Source organism: Xyrauchen texanus, chromosome 8 (genome assembly GCF_025860055.1).
Source record: "Xyrauchen texanus isolate HMW12.3.18 chromosome 8, RBS_HiC_50CHRs, whole genome shotgun sequence".
In the NCBI taxonomy this organism is placed as follows: Eukaryota; Metazoa; Chordata; class Actinopteri; order Cypriniformes; family Catostomidae; genus Xyrauchen; species Xyrauchen texanus.
In genome coordinates, this window is record NC_068283.1 from 4,549,034 (window position 1) to 4,563,736 (window position 14,703).

Here is a 14,703-nt window from a genome sequence, read left to right on the forward strand (position 1 = left end):
TAAGATGATAAAAAACAAAATCTTTATTGCCAGTTAATATTAATAGTGCCTAACAAAAAAAACAAAAACATTTTCCATGTGCTGCTACAGTTTGCACACAGTGGATGTCACAAAATGTAATCATTCGCACAGTATGATCATGTCACCTGCGCATGCCTCTGCCATTGTCTATCACAAAGCAATCATAGTGCGCATGCATAGAACGTATGGGCTTGCAGTCAAAAGAGTATGCTGTAAAAGGCTAGCGCACTTGACTGTGCGTGGGAAATCTAAATATACCTTTGAATATCTCAAGCTCGTGTCAGGGGTCTGTACCTTCATAATCTGCGGTGAAGATGGCGGCCCATTAAGTGTGCTCCTCTTCAGTTGCTCAGAGGTCATATTAGTCCTCCCAGAATGCACAAAGTTTTGTTTTGTATTTGAAGCATCTGTATTCTTCTTCTCTGGGATCCTACCGAACAAAACAAGTGAATGTAAAATAAAGACATTTCTACTTGCTGTAACACAAGCAATAGAAAGTAGAGGTCGGGCAACACATTTTGCCCATAACCATAATGGAGGCGGTGGGAAAGGCTGATAACCGATTAAATCGGCCAATACTTTATAAAACTGATTTATATAATATCAAAAAAATTCCTGCACAGAAAGAGAGAAAATTAATGAAATCCCTGATTCAGATTATTGTTCAACCAAAATTCCCCAAAATAACCAGAAGAAATTCAGATTTGGTGCATAACGCAGGACCCTTAAAGTATAAACAATCCAAAAACACACTGGGCACTCTTATTGAAATGACAAAAAAAAATATATAAAAAAAAAATCTGCAACTATCACTATAGAATTTTGCAGATAAGGATAGTTCCAAAAAACAATTATCAGTACAGACTAATCTAAAAAAACGGATATCGGTCTACCTCTAAATGAAAGAGAACTACCTCAGGTAAAAGAGCACATAAGCCTGCTGATTAAGGACAACTTTGATATTACTCGAGTGCACCATGGAGTCGTTCATCTGATACCACTGTCCGTTACTGGCCTGTGGAAGAAAATTAGCATTAGCCAAGACAAACAATAAACAAATAGCTAACCACATAGTTAAACCAAATAGATAAATTCAATACAAATCTAAATTGACCCAATTTTCTTTCTTAATAAATATTTCTGGTTTTAAATGCACAGAATTCATTAGTGGACATTTTTCCCAAAGAATAAAAAAGTTTGCATGGGTGGGTAAAATTCATATCAACTACTAATATACACATATTATTAACACATATACACTCACCTAAAGGATTATTAGAAACACCTGTTCAATTTCTCATTAATGCAATTATCTAATCAACCAATCACATGGCAGTTGCTTCAATGCATTTAGGGGTGTGGTCCTGGTCAAGACAATCTCCTGAACTCCAAACTGAATGTCAGAATGGGAAAGAAAGATGATTTAAGTAATTTTGAGCGTGGCATGGTTGTTGGTGCCAGACGGGCCAGTCTGAGTATTTCACAATCTGCTCAGTTACTGGGATTTTCACGCACAACCATTTCTAGGGTTTACAAAGAATGGTGTGAAAAGGAAAAACATCCAGTATCGCGGCAGTCCTGTGGGCTGAAAATGCCTTGTTGATGCTAGAGGTCAGAGGAGAATGGGCCGACTGATTCAAGCTGATAGAAGAGCAACTTTGCCTGAAATAACCACTCGTTACAACCGAGGTATGCAGCAAAGCATTTGTGAAGCCACAACACGCACAACCTTGAGGCGGATGGGCTACAACAGCAGAAGACCCCACCGGGTACCACTCATCTCCACTACAAATAGGAAAAAGAGGCTACAATTTGCAAGAGCTCACCAAAATTGGACAGTTGAAGACTGGAAAAATGTTGCCTGGTCTGATGAGTCTCGATTTCTGTTGAGACATTCAGATGGTAGAGTCAGAATTTGGCGTAAACAGAATGAGAACATGGATCCATCATGCCTTGTTACCACTGTGCAGGCTGGTGGTGGTGGTGTAATGGTGTGGGGGATGTTTTCTTGGCACACTTTAGGCCCCTTAGTGCCAATTGGGCATCGTTTAAATGGCACGGCCTTCCTGAGCATTGTTTCTGACCATGTCCATCCCTTTATGGCCACCATGTACCCATCCTCTGATGGCTACTTCCAGCAGGATAATGCACCATGTCACAAAGCTCGAATCATTTCAAATTGGTTTCTTGAACATGACAATGAGTTCACTGTACTAAAATGGCCCCCCCAGTCACCAGATCTCAACCCAATAGAGCATCTTTGGGATGTGGTGGAACGGGAGCTTCGTGCCCTGGATGTGCATCCCACAAATCTCCATCAACTGCAAGATGTTATCCTATCAATATGGGCCAACATTTCTAAAGAATGCTTTCAGCACCTTGTTGAATCAATGCCACGTAGAATTAAGGCAGTTCTGAAGGCGAAAGGGGGTCAAACACAGTATTAGTATGGTGTTCCTAATAATCCTATTATTACCACAGCTAGCATGTAATAACATTGTATTTTTCAAAGCACTTTGGAATAGCATGTGCATGCCAAGCTTAGTAACAATATACAACAGAATTAACATCTGATGCTTTCATTGCATTGTTTAACGTTAATCTTTATTTTGCTGTGCTGTCACCAAGTGGTGTAGATTTAACAAAAGATTTCAATTACCGCTGCCATCGAAGAAATGCTCGATTACCAGCCAGTCATGATTAATTTATTCCGTAAGTGAAAACATTCAATTACAAGGGATAAATGAGATGATTAATAAAGCAAGAAATATTCGGTGCTCATACAATCTCAACATGATTTTTACCATTGAGGTTCGATGTCATTGACGTGTCGCCATATTACGGGAGTTGATCACACATAACTGCTAATAGTTGATTGTCAACATTTAGCAGTACATAAGCATAAATAACCTCAAAAGCTCTGATTTCATTTTGATTTTATAAAACCAATTAAATTCACTACTCTCACCTTGACGTAGCAGTAGTAATGTCCAGCATGGCAGCTGTACCCAGAGTGCACGAGGACAGCATAGAGGCCATACATCACAGGATCTCCAGTGCTCTGCGACATGTACGGCCGAATGTTTAGGAACTCTGGGTAGCCAACATCCTAACAGAAAGCATCAATGGTGAAATCAGTGGTTTTCTCATGGGCTAAGAGCATGTTTGAGACTCAGTGGAGTGTAAAGGCGGGTACCTTGGTAATTTTTCCTCCACTGAAGTTGGCGAAGCGTTTAAGTGACAGCGTCAGCACATTGGATGTTCGGTGAACTGAGAACCGTTTAGTTGCTGGAACCTTCTTCTTACATCTAAAGCATGAAAACAAAGAATGATGCAAAATTTTTAATGGCAGGCTCTAGCGTTAACTGAATCAGAGTTGTTCTCTGTGGTTTTTAGCATGTTGCCAAGTGGGATTTCCGAGTGGCTCTTAGGTGGATATGCACCAAAGTTTAAGCTGAGTTTTGAGAAAGAGGAAGTACAGGCAATAGAAATCATGATTACTGACCATGCAGAAGAGCAATTTCAAACATTTAAACAAAACAGTCAAAACCACTGGAACATTTAAGAAATATGAGTGTACAACTCACTTGGCACACATGTAGGCATTCTCACCACTCAAAAAGTCAGGCTTGATAAACAGCTCCAGAGCACGGACAATGTTAGCCGCTTGCTAAAAGAGACAGAAAGAGAGAGTTAAAAGTTATTTAGAGGAGTTTTCCGTCCTGAACACAAGACATTAATCTTTCTTTCAAAAAAGATGAGGGTCAAAGTCTCTGACTTTTCTGTCTTTTTCTGTCTCACCCGAATCTCTAGAGCGATGTCTAGGTATGGGTCATACGTATCTGACACGCTTTTACAAATGGAGCACTTCACTGCAAAAACAGCAAGAGAAATGTTTTAAGAACACGTTTTAAACAGTTTTAACAAAAAGGCTTCACTTTGAAAAGTTTGAACGCTTTTTCAATGTCATTTCATTGGAAAACACTCCCTTAGATCTCAATGTATCACAATAGCCTTGAAACCGATGCGGTAATTGGTGCCTACCTCGGGACCTTAAATAACCCCCAAAAATCTGGTGGACGAGCGTGGTGGCCTGGGTCTGCCTGTCCAGTCTGTAATGAAAATAGGTTAATTATTCCTCTTATCCGAATCTTTAGGGTGCAGTAACACTAGTAGTGATCTTACTTTGGATATCCATTCAGACAAGCTTTCTGCATGGCATCAATGGTGTAACGCAAAAACTCGTGAGCATCCTCCTGGCTCCCAAATCGAAAATGGCGAGCAATTTCTGAAGGATCAGAAAAAAATCTGATTATTTCAGAGGTTACTCTCCCAAAAAAAAGGGAAAGTGGTTGGGGAACAGGAGGGGGGAAACTTGATTAGTTCACCTAAAAATGAAATTATCCCATAATTTACTCACCCTCAAACCATCCTAGTTGTACATGACATTCTTCTTTCAGCCAAACACAATCAGAGATATATAAAAAAATATCCTGGCTCGTCCAAGCATTATAATGGGGGTGAATGGTACCTTAGATTTTGAAGCCCAAAAAAGCGCATCCATCCATCAAAAAAGTAATCCATACAGCTCCAGGGGGTTAATATAGGCCTTCTGAAGCAAAGCAATACGTTTTTGTAAGAAAACTATCCATTTTTATAACTTTATAACTAGAATCACTGGCTTCCCATGGCTGTCCGCACGTTCACAAGAGAGTCGAATTCCAGCGTATGATGTATGCGTAGCGTAAGCTCCGGTGAGAAGTGACGAACGCGGAAGCGCGGAGGATAGTGATTATAGTTCATAAAGTTAGAAATATGGATATTTTTCTTACAAAAATGCATCACTTAATTTCAGAAGGCCTTTATTAAGTATGGATTACTTTTCTGATGGATGGATGAGCATTTTCTGGCTTCAAAATCTAAGGTACCATTCACTCCCATTATAAAGCTTGGAAGAGCCAGGACATTTTTTATATAACTCTGATTGTGTTTGGCTGAAAGAAGAAAGTCATATACACCTAGGATAGCTTGAGGGTGAGTAAATTATGGGATAATTATTTTTGTTTTTTGTCTGGGAACTCAATTTCATGGCTCAACACATTACACTCTACCATCAGGGAGCCTAATGAATCTCTGCACTTCCTGTAACTGTTAACTCATCTGACTCATAATGCCATGTGCAAGTGTTGTATTACTCTCTAAAACAAAAAGGACAAACTTCAACAGTCATTAGACAAAGCGCTTACTTTTCAGGTCTCGGATGAAAGATACAGGTTTGATGGCATTGCCTGTGTTGGCAAAGGCTTGGATGATATGGTTCTGCATTACACAAATCATGCAGAATCCAGACTGGTGACCTGAAGGTGACAAAAGAGGGTTTTAGTTCAGATTTGTATGGGTTTTTCATAGTAAAAGCTAGGATAACACCTTTTAGAAGAATTACCTAGAAATACATTTTGATCTACTTTACACTTGTTTCTTGATCCGGTTTCTTTTAATCAACCAATTTAAGGTCTGCAGCATAATTCTACACAATACTTAAGCATTTCAAAATGTTTATAGTAGGATGTTGAATTAACTTGCAAATTCAGTGTGATTATATATAAAATACAGAAATATAAAACAATTATTATTATTATTATTATTATATTTCTATAATTGTAACAATTAAAGCCTTTTTGATCAGGGGGCAGTAAGCAAAACTCCAGCTGTATAGGCAACTTGCAGTTGTACAGCGAACAATCCACACTTGCTTGACACTAACGATAGCACAAGATGAGAATGTATTCTTGCATTTAAACACAGCTGAAAAGAGGGCAAGGGATCTCGAGGCACATTTTTCTTAGTTTCAAACTACATTAAACTTACAACCGTGACCTAAAAACACAGCATTTATGACCTAAGTGAGGACTGCGATTTGTTACACGAACTCAAGAACACACAATGGTTCTCATTCATAACTTTTGTAAATATGTACGTAAACTGGGAGTAATTTGCACATAAAATGGACCTTATGTACACCCCAGATTTGTAAGTTAAACATATGCATGTTGGTCAATTCCAATCATTCATAAATAGTATGCACGTGCACAATCACTTACAATTATCATAATCCACGTGCCTCAAATTTCATTTAACGAGCCATCAGACTCGCTAGTAAATGCATCTATGCGGAACAGAAAAGAATACTTCAGTTGTCCGCGTTGCTGGTCGGAACGCACAATATGCTTGATGAAAATTTCATCATCAGCACAGACTGTCCATGCGTGGCTCAGATTTTGTCCATACGTAGACAGTCCTTGTCTGTACTAAGAGCGTCACAAAGCAGTCAAATTGCGCATATATCGAACACGTTTGTATTCACTCACAGTCAAAAGAGAATACTTTGAAAGGTTTAGTGCTTGACTGTGTGACAACCAGGTACATGGGAAAACAAAGTATACCAAAGCCTTAATATTCAGTGAAGTGGTTGCTCACAGGATCGGCTGTGCTCCTTCGACAGGAGGTAGTTGGCCAGCGGTGGGGTGTAGGTGAGACACTGCACAGTGGAGTTGAGGAAGCAGGTGTTGCCCAGGTTGTGGAGTCCAGCTCCAACCCGATACACCCGCTCCCACTTCATGGAGAGCTTGTTTCCAGGGAAGAGCATCTTCTGTGGAGCAGGGATACCATCGCTCTGCCCAACGTTCAGGTTCTCTGAAACTGCCGGGGAGATGAGACCAGTTACAATCACAGATGAAGGTTCATTTTATCATGTAAATTAAACTTTTCTTTAACTAAAGAGTGCCAACTGACATCAAATTTCAATCGCTGGGGAGGCTCAGCCAAGAAGGCTTTACTTTTCCTGAAGAAAATGTGAGTTGTGCTTGCCTTGCCTGCAAGGGTGGTTGCTAGAAGCTGAAAATAAACTTAACTGTTGAGCAATGTGTCGAAACCCTGGCTTTTATGTCATGAGAACTGATTTGTCTTACTTTGTCTCTTAATCGGAGCAGGCTCGAGTGATCTCTGTGATGCTGCCCCATCATTCTTGGGATTCAAGATCACATATTTCGTCTTGAGGGTCTCCAACTGGTAGCTGAAGCCTTTGCTGGCCGGTTCAAACTCTATCTTCTGCAACAGCACTTTCTTGGCGGATGAAGCCAGCAACTTGTTGAGGTCACCCTCATCGCTGGAATCCTTGCGGCCCGGCTTCAGGGCCTCTTTGAGCTTGTCAACTATTGGCATTATGCGTCACTGATGGGGGAAAAAAAAACATGGGTTTAACAGTTACTAAAAAATTGGGAAAACTTCAGCTCCAGGGTTCCATTCTTCAAACGTGGCTAACTTGGTCAGCCGGATGTTTTGTGATAACTAGTGCTTTTCCATTCTTCAAAACAAGCTTCAAGGTATAGAGCACCCAAAACTGAAAATTCAGTCATTTACTCACCCTTCTGTGTTATGTCAAACCTGTATGAATTACTTTCTTTTATGGAACACAAGAGTTATTTATAGCAGAATGTCCAAACTGCTCTTCTCCATAAAATGAATGTTAACCACGGCTGTCATGCAAGATTTTGAGTAAATATTTAATTTCAGTCTATTCCAACACACACACGCTATCATTTGGCAACTACAATTATGTTTTATGGTGCTTTGGAGCGCAGACATTCTGCAAAACTTCACCTTTGGTGTCTCAGAGAAGAAAGGATGAGTAAATGATGAGAGACTTCTCATTTTTGGATTATCACTTTAAGTTCATCGAGCTGTATTAGCGCACAACATATCCGAATTCTACAGTCAATTTCCCAAATTTTTATGAATCTTGTGCAGCAGATATGAAAAAAATTAGACCAGTACATTTGGTTGATACAATGAGGAACATCGCAAAGTGTACTTAAGCCACAACCCAGGCTTTGACAGTTCTGATAATAACCTGGATGATACACTGCCTATAGTTGCATGCAGGCTTGTATGAACTGAATTCTAAAGGTGACCAGTTAAGACTTGGCAGCCATCCAACCAGTTACTAAACAGAGATGTGTACCTGTGGCTATATTTTAGACATTGCTGTCATTGATTTGATGAAGACAGCGCAATATAAAAAATAAAAAAAAAAGGGAAAAAAAGCATTCCATTAATTTAAACAATGCAATTAACACATTTACCTATTTTCACAATAGATACTGATATATTATTCAGCTCTGTGTGAGTTGTAAACAAAACATTCTCTGCAGCACTTTTCATGTTGAGTTTAAAAATGGAGAAAATCATGTAAATGCAGCTTCACGATTGTTGTGGCAAAGTGGATAGCCACGATTTATATTGTGGAGGATGACACTTTGAAATGTAATGCCCATTGCAATGAATACTTAACCTATGCGAGATCTTATTATCAGTTCACCTCCCATTTAAACTTTGGAAAATGTTTAATGTAACTTTAATTGCTGCTTTTTTTTGTGAATTTCTGTCGTTGTATTGTGGAACACTTAGTTTGAAAAATGCTTATAAAATATTTATTTTCAATTTTATTATATATATATATATATATATATATATATATATATATATATATATATATATATATATATAATCAAATTTTAGCACTTTTAAAATATGTGATTACGGAAAATCATTAATTATTAGATTAATCATGATCAAGTCTTTTAAATGACTAAATGGCACTTTTTATTTTTTTTGCAACATGCTCCATGTGCGCATGAAGTGTTCAATGTCTAAGCCCAGACAAAAACAGACTTTTCTGACACTTTCTGTGCTGATTTTGTTGGAAAATCTACTACATTTTATGGAATAGATTTTCACATGGTAAAATGTAATAATCGGAATACTACAATCTTAATGGCTGCTGAATGTATTATCAAATTAGTTAAATATTTATTAAACACTCAAGACACATGGAATGAATTATTTCCCAATTTAGGTGGAAATCTGCAGAATTCTGCTCTCACAGATTATATCAGATATTAGAGTACAAATGCATTTTACGTGGTCATTTATTATTTAAATCATATTTCTAATATTATAAATAAGCCTAAATGAGCAAACATTTTTACATGTTCATTTATCATTGAAATTATATTAAATATTATAAATTAAAATCAGCATAAAAGGCATTTTACACAGATAGCTAGACCAATTACTAGGTGACTAGGAGAACTGATGACAAAAACAAGCTATATCTGTAACATTAAATGAGAATTTCAGTTTCTTCTTTAGACATCCCTGCAAAGCATCGGTTTTAGCTGGCTGTAGAGTAGCTAGAAATGTATTTATTTGTATTTTTTTAAGGACAATATTTCATTTGATGCATTCAGGAAACAGATAAAAGGCCGAGTTCACAGCACTTGGGCTTACTCATCAGGTCTGTTGCTGACGTACAGAGCAGAAGAGCAGAACGGTGGCTGCACATGCATTAAAGCCACAAGGGCAGACTAACCTTCATGTGCGCTTGTGATTACTGGTGACAGAGCGCTGTATGAGCTGCACTCATATGATGTAACAACTGCTGCCTGTGCATCTCCTGTGCATTCCCTACCTGTATTACTAATGTGAATAATTTATTCAAAAGCATGTCTAAACATTTAAGAAAAAACATTTCATTCAGATTTATTTAATCGCAATTTTGTATTTAAATTTTATATTGGGTTGGGAAGTTATGTTATAATGATTAAATGATAAAAAAAATCAATACATGAAAACATAACCCTATAAAGGCGGACTGCCAGCATACAAGTCAAAAATGATCATGATGTCAAGAAAATCAAGAGAACGAGGATTCAACAATGTTTGATAACGTCACTTAGAAATCAGAGATAAAAAAATCTAAAGAATAACCCAAATGTTTTAACATGATTTTTCCAGTTGTTTGCAATTACTGGAATTAATTAAATTAATTAAAAAACATTTTAACACAGATTGTCCTCACCAAGAGCAATTTCAGGCCAATGAAATACTTTAGAGCGGAGCATTGAATATTCTGCTAAAATGGTAAATCTCACGAAAACTTGTCAACTTGCTCATGTCTTATTTCACAACGAAATAAGCTGTTCAGGTTGTCGTCCAAACACCCTGAAGAGAATCAGCACTTTTTTTCATGGCAGTTTTAGATTAAGGAGTAAAATAATGTCATGGATATTTTGTTCTGCAAAATTTAATTAAAAACAATCATACCCAAAATGTTAATTTTGAAGCCCTCATGTTTTTTAAAAAGTATGTAGCTAACAAGTTGCTAAAAAAGGACTACAACGGTGTTCAGTTTCGTCAGGCACATGCACACACATGTAGGCCTGTCGCGATTATTAACTGACTGTCTGATTGCGTTTTTGAATCTAACCGCGGTTATTTGAGATAACTGTGACTATTGTGCACTTCAAATTCCAATCATATTTGAATTCCCACATGAGGGAATTTAAAGTGACTATATATAAATGCCATAAACTGTGTATTTGTGTGTCGTGCATGTCAAGAATGTGTGTGAGGAGGTCAGGAAATGTAATTATACCTGTAATTGTATAACTCGAGTCTGAAGGAATATAAAGACATTTTTATGAGTCTAAACTCCCAAAGAGAAATAGTCCAGTATATAAAGGCAGTCTTAGCACGAATGCACCAAAATATTTTACTATTGCAAAAAACAATATCATATGATAAAAATATATAACAAATTGTATGAATTCCAAAACCATGTAAATGTTAAATAGACAAACTAATGTTGACCAAAACGAGAGACATCTTTTAAGTATTTAGAAATATTTAGATATTGCAAACATGATTTTTCATGTCATTCATACGTTTTTGAACCCTTAAAAGGAAATCATATATTCCTATTTTATTATTTGTTTTCTATTTGGAAGTTAAAGGTGCAATATGTAACAATTTTCATGTATACTCGCCCTTTTTTTTTTTTTGTCAATGTGTGAATGGCTTGTATCGCACCTTAAAAGATTTGCCCTTTCCGGACTTCCTATGTTGCCTCTTAAAGCCTGTAGACTGATTTTCACGTGAAGGGAGCGGGTTGCTTTCGCCGGCAAAATCCAAACGATGTGACGTTTATGCACGCTACTGAGAGCCTCCTTGCCTCAGACAGTAATAGCTTCTCTTCCGCTATTAAACAACGACAACAAACTGCAACACAATGTAACGTTATCTTCGAGATGGAATCCAGCAAACATCCGGCTCCAACCACAACACCGACTCCTACACAAACTTTGAGTTAGCCAAAAAAAAATAAATAAAAAAAATGTATCTACTGAATCCCTTCTGGCTAAGCGGGAACGTGATCGTGGTCGAGTGAAACTATCGGCAGGGCATTTGATTCCTGGAGGGACCTTTGTTCGGCTTTGGGAATCAAAACCCTGAATTGGTGTTCTTCTTATTGGACAGGTAAACTTACATAACAGCAAACCATGTGAAATATAGTGCCATAAGGATTGATCGGTGTCATTTTAGACAAACTACAGTAATACATGAAATTAATGCTAAACAATGTTCAAGGTCATGCAAAAAGCTCCATTCATTAGTGTAACGTAACTTGGTTATACAGAAAACATATATTCTATTATTATAAAACAGCATTTATTATAAAGCTAACGCAGACATAGACTATCGTATAAATGCAGTCAATGTATCATGGAAAGAAAAATGATCTTCAAACTACATTCTCACATAGTCAGACCAATATCCACACTTTGTTTTAGCCCTGTTCCAGCACTGGAGAGTCAAATATAATTTACAGTCTCAAAGTTTGTAGTAAAACAATCATGTGTCATTTTAATTATGGTAACTCATCTGTCATCATGATGTCTGTGAATCACGTTCAGTCTCTTTGTTTTAGTTGATACTGGTGTCCCTATGGACTGTGTGCAGGAGCACGAGCAACAGGTAGCTGCAGTTCACTTAACAGCCACAGGTGTCATTAATAACAAGGGTTTCTGAATCTTACATACTGCACCTTTAACTATGAAAAATGACTTTGTAAGGTGTATGAAGCACATATACGACAATACATTTTGAAAGGCCTAAAAGAGACAATTAATCGTCAGCCAAATTTCATAATCTTGAAAGCCCTACAAACATGCTTGTGGTAATTGTAGTTCTTGGCTAATCGTAAGCCATATACATATTTAAAAACAAGGCGGCTCAATTCTTTTGACACCTAGTTCATTTGTCCACCAAATTGTCTTTACTGTAATGCGTAAAAATTCATTTTAAATATTACGTAAACTGGCGACCAAAAGTTTGGAATAATAGATTTTGCTGTATTGGAAGGAAATTGGTACTTTTATTCACCAAAGTGGCATTCAACTGATCACAATGTATAGTCAGGACATTAATATTAAACACAAAAAAATTCAACTTCAAAGAGTTCTCATCAATAAACCCTCCATGTGCAGCAATGACAGCTTTATAGATCCTTCGCATTCTAGCTGTCAGTTTGTCCAGATACTCGGGTGACATTTCACCCCACACTTCCTGTAGCACTAGAATTTCAGGTCTTGTCGGGCACTTCTCACACACCTTACAGTCTAGCTGATCCCACACAAGCTCAATGGGGTTAAGATCCATAACACTCTTTTCCAATTATCTGTTGTCCAATGTCTGTGTTTGTTTGCCCACTCTAACCTTTTCATTTAGTTTTTCTGTTTCAAAAGTGGCGTTTTCTTTACAATTCTTCACATAAGGCCTCCTGAGTCTTTTCTTTACTGTTGTACATGAAACTGGTGTTGAGCAGGTAGAATTCAATGAAGCTGTAAGCTGAGGACATGTGAGGCGTCTATTTCTCAAACTAGAGACTCTGATCTGCTTATCCTCTTGTTTAGTTGGTCTGGTCTTCCACATCTCTTTCTGTCCTTATTAGAGCCAGTTGTCTTTTGTCTTTGAAGACTATAGTGTACACCTTTATATGAAATCTTCAGTTTGTTTTTTTGTCAATTTCAAGCATTGTATAGCCTTCATTCCTCAACAATGATTGGCTGACGAGTTTCTAGAGAATGCGGTTTCTTTTTTGCCACGTTTGACCTAATATTGACCTTAAGACATGCCAGCCTATTGCATATTGTAGCAACTCAAAAACAAACACAAAGACAAAGTTAAGCTTCATTTAACGAACCAGATCGCTTTCAACTGTGCTTAATATAATGGCAAGTGATTTTCTAGTATCAAATTAGCAATTTAGCATGATTACTCAAGGATAAGGTGTTGGAGTGATGACTGCTGGAAATGGGGCCTTTCTAGATTTGATAAAAAATGACTTATTTTTTCAAATAGTGATTGTTTTTTTTTTACATCAGTAATGTCCTGACTATAATTTGTGATCAGCTGACTGCCACTCTGGTGAATTAAAAAAAATGGAAATTAGTCTACAAAAATACAAATACAATTTAACTCAGATGTTAGGCCGTCTGGACACATTATTGTAATAAAACTTTGAGGTAGGAAATTTGCTTAATTGTCATTAGAAAAAAACAACACACAATAACCTTAATGGTCCTTAGAACGGGCATCGTTAACTTTAAATAAAACACAATCTCTTTATTATTTTCATGTGAAATGTGACCTGTACATGTTTTCGTGAGATTCACCCAAACGTGTTTGTAATGAGGACTCGCGTGACATTATCCTTGAACATACGGTCAATAATATTAGCATAATTTCCCATTAACATTCATCTAGATGTCTTTCAGTCAGTCGGCGTATTAAAACGCGAGTTTTGCGCAATGTTTCACCACAAGATTGTTCTGTTTATTAATTCTCATCTCGCGTTTCTGCTTCCGCCACATTGACAAACTACGGCGTCTCAAAACCTAGTGAGCTCTCGTTGAGCGTCAAACTGCTGGCTATCTAGGGAGCTCACTAGGTTTTGAGACACAACCTAGAGGTTTACAAAGGTGAAAAATGGTGAACCACACATAGAGGTTCACCATTCATCCAAAATAAAAATGAGAGTACTTCCACTATTATTGGAAACCGAACCACTAATTTAATTAAAATTACATTAATTCGTGCTTTTATCCAAGGCGTCTTATAACTCACGTATTACACATCTAGTAACGCCGATGTTAAATACCTTGATAAAGGACACCATGGCGATAATTTATGCATCAACCATGCTTGAGTTTGACCCGTAATGTGACAGTAACTATCCCAGACACGTTAGAGAGCGTGTTTTGAGCTGCTTCTGTCCGCATACGTCAAAGAGTCGCTAGTTAGAGCGCACTTGAGCACTTCACACTAGACACGAGCTAACAAGCTAGTTTAGCGTCTGCTTCAGTGTCAACAGGGCTGTTCTCATCGACAGTCGCCGCTACTCGCGTATTTAATGTTCATTTAGTCACTGCCAGCTGGTTGTTTACGGCCGTTATCAGACGCTTCACTTCCTGAGCCGCTTCACAAAGCGAACGTGGCGTTCATATTGCTGCAATGTGCTCCTCCTCGCCTTGCTCTAGGCATTTTCTAAACAATTCACAACATTACGCACAGTATCCTCCGTCAAACGCATGCCAATAACACGGTGTACATACCCATCCGTGGACGAGCGCGAATCGTTTGATCTACTTGGATGTTAAGACTGTATTCCACGCGAAGCCGTCATTTTGTCACGTTCTCTCCCCCATGCTGCATTATGAAAGGGCGTACCCTTGCGTGATTGACGCGACGCAGCGGCCAATCAATCTTACGCACGGCTATGAC

At 37.9% G+C, this 14,703-nt stretch overlaps 1 protein-coding gene and 1 pseudogene across 2 annotated transcripts in view; one reads left to right on the forward strand and one right to left on the reverse strand.

Moving 5' to 3' along the window:
* LOC127647412 (ubiquitin carboxyl-terminal hydrolase 36-like) overlaps positions 1-14,646 on the reverse strand; it is a 42,643-nt gene extending 27,997 nt beyond the window's left edge. For both annotated transcript variants that reach the window (XR_007971053.1, XM_052131625.1), the window contains exons 1-12: positions 14,535-14,646; positions 6,990-7,251; positions 6,499-6,720; positions 5,268-5,378; positions 4,207-4,309; positions 4,066-4,133; positions 3,823-3,893; positions 3,609-3,691; positions 3,218-3,329; positions 2,990-3,130; positions 936-1,036; positions 316-451 (exon numbers count right to left, since the gene is read on the reverse strand). Coding sequence is in view for 1 of the 2 variants with exons in the window: in XM_052131625.1 (XP_051987585.1) it covers positions 316-451; positions 936-1,036; positions 2,990-3,130; positions 3,218-3,329; positions 3,609-3,691; positions 3,823-3,893; positions 4,066-4,133; positions 4,207-4,309; positions 5,268-5,378; positions 6,499-6,720; positions 6,990-7,242 (1,401 nt within the window). In the remaining variant the exon portion in view is untranslated. The remainder of the gene's footprint in view (positions 1-315; positions 452-935; positions 1,037-2,989; positions 3,131-3,217; positions 3,330-3,608; positions 3,692-3,822; positions 3,894-4,065; positions 4,134-4,206; positions 4,310-5,267; positions 5,379-6,498; positions 6,721-6,989; positions 7,252-14,534) is intronic.
* The window catches only part of LOC127647503 (gastrula zinc finger protein XlCGF58.1-like), a 172,934-nt pseudogene that overhangs the window by 52,276 nt on the left and 105,955 nt on the right, over positions 1-14,703 (forward strand).